Raw genomic sequence first — 11,046 nt, 5'->3', positions numbered from 1 at the left:
TTCATGTTACATTAAGAAGTAAATCTCATCCAGTTCAACGAGATTGATGCCCAGGTTACAGCGTGGAAAAGGATCGCAGCCTTCCTAGAATCTCCCTTTACAAATTTACAGGGCTCCTACTACCCAGACCCACTCCCAAGTAAAACAACTCTTTTGCACTTTGGGATTTCAGCCTCGAAGAGATCTTCTGGAATTGCACTTCCCGGTAACATTTGCTCACGAGTAGTCCCCGGGGCAATCGACAGAAATATAGCCCGCAGAAAACCTGCTATGCAGGAGAGACACATCTTGGAACCTGCAAGGGACTGTCTGAACCTTGGGGGGGGGGAATAAGAAGCGCCTACTCTAGAGTAAACGGCTGTAAATTCCGACACGGGGGTGGGAAAGAAAACCGCCCACAAATCTGACACGAGCTTTCTTGGAAAAGGCCATCTCCCTAAAGCCCGTGGAACAGGCATTGGATCAGCGCGGAATGCGACTTACTTCCGAGTAAGCGTGCGTGGGAGGGAGGGAGGGAAGGAGGGAGTGCGGGGGGGAGAGGGAGAGGGCGCTCGAATCCCCGTCGATCATTTCTCTTTGTCCAAAATGTCACCGGCGACGTTTAAAACGCTTTCGGGTCACAGTCCCCTCCCTCCCTCCCTCCTTCCAGCTTGCACCGAGAGCGGAAATTATTGTGGAAATAATACCCCGATCCCCTGCAGTTTTCGGGGGTGTGTGTGTGTGTGCCTAGACTTAGCCCCATCCGCGTATAACAAAAAAACAGGGTGGGGGGGGAGAGGAATCGAGGAGGGGAGGGAGAGAGAGAGAGAGAAAGGAAAAGGAACGAAAGAAAGAAAAAGGAAAGAAAGAAAGAAAGCCGTTGGATCGGCGAATGGGCTTCTCTCCTCTCTCCGTCCCTCCCCAAGCTGGTGTTGCCCTTTTGAATACCTCCTGGCGCGCTCTGCTAAAGGCTAGCTCCCAAGCGCTGGCAGGCGGAGAGGTTGGGAGGGTAAGTGAATGTAAGCCCGGGCGAGCCAATGAGGTAGGACCGGATACGATATATCCTCTGGGACAACAACTGCTCTGTTCCTCCTCAGATCCACATGACGCCATTTACTGCTGCTTTTGCGGAGAGATCACCCTGCCTCCTCCGGAAAGAAGAAAAAGAGAGGGGGGAGAGAGAGAGGGAGGGAAGGAGGGAGGAGGAGGTGGAGGAGAGAGGGCGGAAAAACGCTGGAGCGCTGCAAGGACGGATCTCCAACCTGCCTTCCTGCAAACGCGCCACAGGCAGCAGCAACTGCGGCTCTCGAGCCCCGCTGACTTTTTCCCTCCCTCCCTCCCCCCAAAAAGAAAAAAAGGGGGAAAGAAGGGGGGGAGACCTTGCTCTCCTCCTCCTGCTGCCCCTCCTCCTCCCAGTTTGCAACCAGCAAAAGCTGCCTTGGGAAGAAAACGCACGCGCTCACGTACAACACACATTTGCCCAGAAGAAGACGGGAAGAGAGCTCGCCAACCACTTAAAAGAAGCAACAAGCCCTTAGCGCGCACCCCCCCCCCCACAGACACACACAAAAATTTACAAAGCGAAATCAATCCAGATTGCAACCGATCGGGACGCCCAAGCTGGAAGAACAGAGCGAAAACAATAACTCCTGGTCCGCGGCAACCTTGGGATTTTATTCTGTTTTCTTCTCGTTCTCGCCAGGAACCACTCACTTTATGTCGCTCGCCTGGGCTCGCCCTCCCCCCTGTGTATGATGTATTAAGCGAAAGTGACTTGGGATTGACGAATCGGCCTCTTGTTCATTGAGAAAAAAAGAGAGAGAGAAGCAACAGCGACACGGAAATCAACGTGTGTGATTGCGAAGGAAAAGGGGGAAGAGAGGAAGAGAGAAACCCTCGCCCCGTCTGGAAAAAGGGACTTTTTAGACACACACACACGCACACATTTGTGGTTTGTTTTCTTTGCTATTTATTATCAGCCGTCCCTGCGGAGAAGACAGAAGGAGGCAGGGGGGGGGAAGCAACTTTGCCGTGGATTGTCTGCTTTTTCCTTTCTTTTTTGCTCGTTTCAATGATTCTCGCTCGCAACCTGGACTCGAAGTGAGTTTCTGGAACAGAAGAGCCGCTTCTGTTCTCCCCCTCCTTTTATTTTCGTTTGGCTTCGGGGTTGCGTTTTACTCGTCAACCTCAGGAAGAAGAAAATCCAGGGAGCGGGGTGGAGAGGAGAAGGGGTTGTGAGGAGGGGAGAGAGGAAGAGGAGGGTTAATTGCAAAGCAAGCTTCTGCTTCTATATATATATGCGTGTACGTTTTAAAGTGACTTGTTTGCAAGGAGACAAATGCAAATTTCAGGCCCTTGGTAGAAGTCCTGCGAGGGGTGTTACTTTTCTCTTGTGCACGGCAAAGAGACTGCAAAATGGTGTGCGTGTTCGGGGAGATTGCCTTGGGAAAGTGTGTCTGCGTGTGTTGTTTGGGGGTTGAGATTTTTCGGGTGGGAACAGATCGCGGAGTCCCTTCGCGCTTTGAAGGATTCCTGGCGCGTCCTTGCGCCTCGCGGATGACTCTGCAAGAGAGGAAACCCCTCGCCTCGCGCCATTGGGGGCGAGCGTTGTTTTGAAAGGGCGGAAATCTCCCCTCAGGTTGTTGAAGTGAAGCTATTTCTGCAGAGAAGCTCTGGCGGCAGCGCCTTCCCCTCGGTTTGTGCACGGCACGCCGCGGTGCCCAGCTTCGGAAACGTGCGTCCGAGTTCGGAACAGTTAAGCAGCTCCGTTGCTTGCAAAGAGAGCCTGTCAAAAAGGCTGGGTTGCAGGACAGGGTAAAAACGAAACAAACAAAAACTTGGGTATTTTTTTTTTCTTTTTCGCAACTCCTTCCTCCCCAACTCCAGTTGCTCTGCAGCTTCTTAGATCCAAACTCACATCGTACTTTAGCCGCCCTCTTTTCAAACTTGTGCGCTTGGAATGTGCAATTCGGAAGTGAGCGAACGTCTTTAAGTGTAAATTTGTGGGGGGGGGGGGTTGCCAGTGGGAGGGATGGGTAGAATCTCCCACTTAACCGGATTGTCTTCTGAAGTGCATTTTTTTCTTTTTTGACATCTGCTCTACCTTCTTTCTCTTCCCCCTCCCTACCGCCTCGGGCCTTTTTTTTTTGGAGGGGAGGGGGTGGAATATGAAGAAGATTGCTACTTTTGGAAATGGCTGGTCATGTTTCTTTTTTCTTTCTTAAGGCTTAATTTGCCCCACCCCAATGCCTGCTACATAGACTCAGCCCTAAATAGGGGAGGGAGGCATTCATATGGGGGGTGCGAAGACGAAGGGGGTGTTCTAAACACCCCTGAGATAAAGCACCCTAAATATTATTTTTTAAAAAAATAAAATGGAAATCTTGTGGGTGCTAAACTATGAGAGACAGCAGCTTTTGCATGGAAGAAAAGGGTGGTTGTGCACTATACAAATTCTTCGTCGTTTATTCAAAAGCCACCCCACCCGCACCCCTGATCTATACTTCGCATTTCTCCCTTTGCTAGTGAATGGACTTTGGCTTTTTAAAATCCGTGGGACAGTTGGCACATACGTACAACACCACAAATCCTGGCACAGAGGATTTTAAAATAAGGCTTCAGCAATTGTTGCATTAGTTAGAAAGTAGGGTGTTTCGTGGCTGGGGGGGTGTGAGGGGACTTTGTTTGTTGATAGTGTAGCTGGATCTGTCGACAGGGGAATGCGTTTCCCTCCGGGCAATAAAATTCCAGAGGCTGTTTGTGATGGGGGGAGGAAGAGTTGAGAGTCCTGCTTTGTCATTCATGAGATGGGGATTTGCTTGAAATTTACGCAAATCGGACAAATGCCCAGCAGGCGCTCCCTTGGGGGCAGACTTCCTGCCAGACCTGACTTCTTGGAAGCTGGAGCTGGTGGGATTTGATGGCATTTGGGTGGGGGAGAGGGAGGGAGGGGAGGGGATTGTGTGAGCAGGTGCCTCGAAGGTGCCCAGGACGGAGCAGATATGTAAGTCACTTTACATAACTGAAGCAGGAAAGAGCCCTTCGCCATCTCCTGCTGGGAGGAGGAAGGAAAGATCCTGCCAGGCTCTCCTGATAAGGCAATCTTATTACAGTACAAGTCTCCGTCTCTCTTCGCCCTCCTCTCCACCCCCCCCCCGCCCTGCTTGTCTCCTGTTGATCTCCAGGTTGTCTGCCTTCCAGGGAGGTTCCTTTGAACACAGTATCAGGGCAGCCTAGAGGAAAATGAGCAGGTTCCTGGGATCCCACCTGCTAGGCGGATTGTTTTATGTATGAAAGGAAGAAGCCTGTAATAAGGAAGGAAGGAGGTGATGCTCCCGGGCGGGCGGGCGGGCGGGCAGGGAGGCAGTGCGGGAGGAAAACGTGAGACAGATCTTTCCCGACCTGTGGATTGTGGACATATTTTCAGCCGGCACTGCTTACTTGGAATCCAGTGGGAATTCCTTCCAGAGAGATAAGACTGCACGGGGTTGCAGTCTTCACCTAAAGTTTGTAGTATCTTGCACAGCCACCTAAATTTAGTAGTACTTTTTTTTTTAAGGAAAAAAAAATCAGTTGCTATGAGGTCATTGCAATAGAGAGGACTATACCTTGATTTTCACCCTGTAATTACTGCAGATTATTGGGTGGTTTTTATGTGCCGGCAAATCCAAGCCAGAATTTTAAGTACTCCTTAGAAGTAAGTCCCACGGAGTTTAATAGTGCTTACTTGCCAGTATATGCATAGGCTTTCGCTGATCTGATGCATGTTTAGTCAGAAACAGCCCTGTGGATTCCAGTTGTGTAAGCAGCCGGTTCCTATACTTCTCTTTAACTTAAGAGTAAGTTTCACACTGAATTCAGTGGAACGTATTTCCATGTCCGCACCAGGTTGTAGTGTCACTGTAATGTGACCAAGAGAATTCTCCCTTTGTTGAACAACTGCTCCTCAGACTTTTTTTTTGCAAACTGGATCCTGCCCATTTGAGAGAGAGAGGTATTTAGCCCAGCTGTTTTCTAGTTGGCAGTCCTGTCACTCTCTGTCTATACTTTATCAAGATTCCCATGTAAGTAATGGTGGTTCAGGTAGTGCTGTTCAAGTTGAAGCAATATTGTCATAGGCTGTTCCTGGAACCATGTGGCTTGCAGATTGCACGCAGGATATTTGTGTATTGTAAGCCAAACCACTTTTTTTTTCCCTGGCAGTGCCCAGGAAGTGGATGGATTATCTCTGGGTGTTATGAATGCACAATGAAAACCCTTACAGTGCTCAGCATTGTAAGCTTCAGGTGCTGGGGCTTAGGAATGCAAAGTTGTAGACAAATATTAAAAGTTTTGCAGAGAGGTACTTTGTATATGCTTTTTGGCCTGCACTTAAGACCAGCCTCGGACACGTTGTTGCTACTTTATGCTTTTTGCAGTGTCGTTGCAGAAAAACACATTTTTCCTTCTTCTTTTTTTGCAACATGTTTAAGCTCAATGTCGAAAGAGGACGTATTTGCTAGGCTTGCACAGGATAGAAAAATTACCACTCTGTAATTGGAAAGTTATGTTTTGCTTATTTAAAGTCTGCTACATATAGTGCAGAGGAAGTCCCACCTCTTCTTATGGCTTAAGCCTGCAGTCCTGTATGTATTTATTGAGGAGTGGACCACAGTGAACTTGGGTGCACTGACTTCTGACACACTGTTTTTTGACTGCAAAAGTGTGTTACAATCTGTCATCTGAGAGGATTTGTCAAGAGTTTCAGACACCTAAGGTGTCTAGATCCACAGAGAGAGATTCAGGCAGGGACATGTAAGGACACCTCGCAGGCTTCTCCCTTTTTTAGGTATACACCTAAATCTGAAAACTGCAATGTGGTTGCAAACATATGCAAAGAATGGGTACATTTGTCAGAGTTGCCAGGACTGACTCTTTGGCTCTTTCTGTCAAGTGTACAAGCTTGTGCTATATAGTGTGTGAATTCGCCCTATAATTAACGTCAAGAAGTGACTAAGATGCAGGTTTCCTCGGGTTTCCAGAAGAAGAGGTCTTTGCCGATCCTTAATTAAAAAGCAGAACCCTGTAAAATGTAGAAAACAACTACCTTTCTCTTTTTTAAAAATAAATAAGATCCAATTTTAAAACTGGATTTAAAAATGCTCTCTAGAGGTAGGTTGGTAGCATCTCTTCTGCAAAGAAGGTCCATTCTCTTCAAGGGAGGACCATGCTGGAAAACAAAGCCTCTGCTGGGTGAAGATACCTGTGGACTTCCAGGCATTGCTGAACTACAACTCTCATTATCCCTAACCATAGTTGCTGGGGCTGACAAGAGTTGGAAACCCAACAGTATCTGTAGGGCCACAGGTTCCTTGCCTTTGCCTTGAAATCATAAAAGAGATTGCTTATTTCCACTGAATTGGTTGTCCCCAAGTCTTCTTCCACCATGAAGACTTGGTGCCTTTGCTTCCAGGGACTAGCTGCTGTGAAGTGTGTCACATGGAGGGATTTTGCAAAGACGCTAGGCAACGTAGCAACAAAACCCTAATCCTCTCTTCCTTTGCCTGCAGGATTTCAGATGTGTTCTAAGCTTCCTGGAGTGATCACTCTTCAGGGTACTGATGGAGACGAGAGCTCAGAATGGCAGTGCGTCACAGCCTTTGCTACAGAGTCAGCATGACAGCGGGAGGCAGTATGGAGAACCTGACCTAAGAGATGTCCTGGCCCAACAAGTTCACGTCTTGTCCTTGGACCAGATCAAGGCCATCCGAAATACAAACGAATACACTGAACCACCTACGGTGGCTCCACGACCTGGGGTGAAGCCAGCGCCGCGTCTGCCTCTCCAGCACAAGAGCGAAAGGGCCAATGGATTGACTGACCACCTTAGCAGGGTCCAACATCCCCAGGCCCATGTATCTTCCCGGTTACCACTGTCCCGTTCCATTAGCATGGCCAGCACCGGCTCGCGGGCCAGTACCCGGACCAGTACGAGTAGTAACTCATCGGAACAGAGACTTCTGGGGTCGTCTTTGGGGACAGTTGCGGACGGGATAGTCCGAGTGCAGCCCAAGTCCGAGCTGAAGTCCAGTGAACTCAAGCCCCCTAGCAAGGAAGATCTGCACCTGCATGCCTACAGGTGTGAGGACTGTGGGAAATGCAAGTGCAAGGAGTGTACTTACCCGCGAACTCTTCCCTCCTGTTGGATCTGTGACAAACAGTGTCTTTGCTCGGCCCAGAACGTGGTCGATTATGGGACTTGTGTCTGCTGCGTCAAGGGCCTTTTCTACCACTGCTCCAACGACGACGAAGACAACTGCGCCGATAACCCTTGTTCTTGTAGCCAGTCCCATTGCTGCACTCGGTGGTCCACCATGGGCGTCGTGTCCCTCGTTCTGCCTTGCCTGTGGTGTTACCTGCCGGCCAAGGGTTGCCTTAAGTTGTGCCAGGGCTGTTATGACCAGGTGAACAGGCCCGGCTGCCGCTGTAAGCACTCCAACACTGTTTGCTGCAAAGTGCCCAATGTTCCCCCCAGGAACTTCGAGAAGCTGACATAGCATCGCTGCTCGGGAGTACGGCGAAATAATACGGATTATTCCTTTTTAACATCATATGCAGCCAACTAAATGAGCTATAATTGTGGCACTGTGTCTTAGGAGGATTGGGGGGGGGTGCCCTGAGGTTTGCAGTGACCTGCTCTTCCTCTGGCATGTTTGCATGGGCCAACTTAATGGATACCTGCTTGTTCTAGTCCACCTAATGGAGAGATGAAGGGAGAGATGCTCCGCGGGACCCGACTATTGCATAAGCTAACGCAACTTGAGACACTCCTAGGCGATCTGTCGTGTTGTACATGTGTGGGTTCCCCCACCCCCCAAAAAATGAATAGTACATTTGTAAATTAGGAAACTACTTCAACCCGCTCCCGATTATTTTCTGCCAGAGATGTGCTATATTTTTGTATATAGGATATTTTCAACTGTGAAAACACGAGTGTCATAGAAGACATGGCACAGGTCACAAAATATTATACTAATATGTTGTACATTCAAAAGAATGTGAATCAATCAGTATGTTTTAGATTGTATTTTGCCTTAAGGAAGCCCTTCATTTGCAAGACTGATTCCCCCCACCCACTTTTTTTGGATTTCATGTATATTGTACAGTTACAGTAAAATTCAGTCTTTATTTTCTAATTTTTTTTCAACATATTGTTTAGTGTAAAGAATATTTATTTGAAGTTTTATTATTTTATAAAAAAAGAAATATTTATTTTAAGAGGCATCTTACAAATTTCACCCCTTTTTATGAGGATGCCACAGTTGCTGCAAATAAGGGGTGAAAGATACATATGTTCCCTATAAAATAGAAAATATATTAACGTTTGAAATTAAACTGGGCTGCTTGTCGTTTTTTCCCCCTTCCTCCGGTCCTTTGGAATTGAACCATCTCTTATGAAAGGAAGGCATTTCTGAATGCAAAAATGAATAATGAAACCGTAAAATAAGTTGAGATCTCTTCTGAAGGCTGTTGTTTGATAAGACATGGAATCCTTATATGATTGTAGACGGAAATGCAGAGCTAGTGGAAGTCATGCAGGCATAGGCCAACTCAGCCCTCCAGATGTTTTGAGACTACAACTCCCATTATCCCTGACCGCTAGTCCTGTTAGCTAGGGGTGATGGGAGTTGTAGTCCCAAAACATCTGGAGGGCCAAGTTTGCTTATGCCTGAAGTCATGTATGCTGAAGAGAGAAAGGAGAGTTTGCAGAAAGTGATGACCTGTTTTACAGAAGACCTTGGCTCAGACTTGTTGTTGCCATACTCCTCAGCTGGTAGAGCATGAGACTCTTAATCTCAGGGCCATGGCTTTGAGCCCCACATGGGGCAAAATATTCCTGAATTGCAGGGGGTTGGACTAGACCAATGTTTCCCAACCTTGGGCCTCCAGCAGTTTTTGAACTACAATTCCCATCATCCCTGACCACTGGTCTTGCTAGCTAGGGATGATGGGAGTTGTAGTCCAAAAACAGCTGGAGGCCCAAGGTTGGGAAACACTGGACTAGACTATCCTCGTGGCCCCTACCAACTTTGATAATCCAGTGTTTGCCAATGACTCAATATCGTGCCCTCTAAAAGTTGCACTACAATTCCCATCAGGCCTTGCTGGCATGGTCAGGCATGATGGGAAATTTAGCCCAGCAACATCTCAAGGGCAGCCTGTTGGCTGTAGACAGCTCCTATCACAAAAGGCAGTTGTCTGCCTTGTTCACCCTCCCCTTAACTTGTTTCCTAATATGACTTTACTGTTCATTTCCTCACCACCTGCCAGTTAACAACCACTTAGGGAATTGCAAGACTTGACATGGGTTTGGTGTCTCTAGGGGACAGAAGTGGGTAGCTCAATGTGTGGCCTTTGTTTCAGCATAAATTTATTAATGCATCATTCTAGCCTGTGTAAGTTGCTCAAAGAATGCCTGGTTAGGGAAAAGTGTGGACCAAAACACCCTCAAAACCCTCAGAATGAAGAAGAGGCAGTCAAAGTCAATTAAAACTCTTAACGCCAAGAGTTTATGAGCAAAATAAATGTGCCATAGGGCATTAGAAATCCGATTGCAGTGAAGCTTACACCAAGCAATTGTGAAACGAAAATGGCTTGGTTGATTTGTCACTGGTGACTGTTAACCTCCACTAAGGTCAGTTTCCTTCTGCTGCCAAGTTTCCCATCGGAAGTCTAAAAAATGATTTACCTGTCTATTAACTTACCTTTTTCTGTTGTTGTCCTTCAAGTATGAGTGGCGCTTACGTAGTTAAGAGAGAGGGCGTGAGCCAGCCACAAGTGTATGTGCACTCACTGCAGGAGAAAGGTCATTCTTGAGAAATCACAAAAGACTCGGCAGACAGGAGAAAGAGCTTTGGAGCGGCTCTGAATCCTCTCGAGCCTGAAGCAAAGTTAAATTAACAGCACACGACTGATTCCAACACGAGGCATACTCCAAATAAACGCCTTGAAATCGATGGGCATGAGTTGCTGAGGTTACTTTCAATGGGTCTGTTCTGAGGAGCACTTGCTTGGCTACCCTAGTGAATGCAACTTTATCCAAGCACTCTGGACAAAGCTATGGATTCCAAATAGGGCTGCCATACGTCCGGGTTTCCCCGGACATATCCGGGATTCATCCGTCGGAAATAGCGGAAATGTCCGGGTAAAAATGTCTGGGGAAACCCAGGTGTATGGCAACCCATGCTCAAAAAAATTGTTTGTTGAGATTTTGCCAAAAAAAGCTGAACAACTTTGCCTCCCCACCCCCCGGCCCCCCAAAAAGCCCAGCAACTTTTGTGTCCGGATTTTCACTTTTTGAAATATGGCAATCCTAAAATAGTCTAGAATTCTGGTTCTGACAGTGGCCATCATACTCTGAAAGCATCTGATGTGCAAAGAATCCGCTTTTGTTCCAAGAGGGTTTTGTTTTCTACAAGTTAAACACAAGTTATTGAATGTTTCTATCTTTCTTGCTTTTTTCCCACTTGGTCCAATTCAATACCTTTGTGTTACTGACATCTCAAAGGTAATGTTTGCTTTGGAAATTGTTGCTCGTATGTGTTGGTCTCCATTTTTAGCCTTAGCAGGGATATAGCATGGGGGGTGCCAGTCCCACTTGGCTCTGGTGGGGGTGGGATCACTCTGGCAGCATCAACGGTGAGGGCTGGGCTGATGCCTCCCAACACCCCCCCCCCCAGTGCGCATGTCTCACCCACCCTGGGTGCCATACTATGTCACTGAACGTTAGGACTGGTTTATCTGTTCCTTGCATATAATGTGCTCTGTAGAGAAGCGTGAAAATCAGGTGTGGATCGCATGTCATCTGCACACATGGCTATCTCTTACTGCACAGACAAACTCCCCACAAGGTTTAAGGCGTCTGTAATGCAATAGGTTTTTGTCTGTTCCTCACACATGGCAATCTACAGGTGCCTTTTATGCTAATTTGTGTGGTGAATACATTTGCCCCCCAAAGGAACTTATTCTGACTACCCTTTAATTAGAATAATTTAGTACACAACCAGTGTTGGAAACTCAGATATATAA

The 11,046-nt window shown here is 47.4% G+C and overlaps 1 protein-coding gene across 4 annotated transcripts; it reads left to right on the top strand.

The window, feature by feature from the left end:
- The first annotated feature begins 1,417 nt into the window (after positions 1-1,417).
- SPRY2 (sprouty RTK signaling antagonist 2) lies at positions 1,418-8,352 on the top strand. Of its 4 annotated transcripts, none has more exons than XM_081858298.1 (2): positions 1,418-2,079; positions 6,528-8,352. In XM_081858298.1, the coding sequence occupies exon 2, from the start codon at positions 6,579-6,581 to the stop codon at positions 7,512-7,514; it is 936 nt and encodes a 311-aa protein (XP_081714424.1). In that variant the 5' UTR covers positions 1,418-2,079; positions 6,528-6,578; the 3' UTR covers positions 7,515-8,352. The 4 variants fall into 4 exon arrangements, with proteins under 4 accessions (XP_081714424.1, XP_081714425.1, XP_081714427.1 ...); XM_081858299.1 differs by lacking the exon at positions 1,418-2,079 and adding an exon at positions 2,254-2,397; XM_081858301.1 differs by lacking the exon at positions 1,418-2,079 and adding an exon at positions 3,955-4,304.
- The last annotated feature ends 2,694 nt before the right edge of the window (positions 8,353-11,046 follow it).

The sequence above is a fragment of the Podarcis erhardii genome (assembly GCF_964252035.2).
Source record: "Podarcis erhardii genome assembly, chromosome: 4".
In the NCBI taxonomy this organism is placed as follows: domain Eukaryota; kingdom Metazoa; phylum Chordata; class Lepidosauria; order Squamata; family Lacertidae; genus Podarcis; species Podarcis erhardii.
The sequence above is the reverse complement of the archived record's forward strand: the minus strand, read 5'-3'. Positions and strand labels throughout refer to the sequence as shown.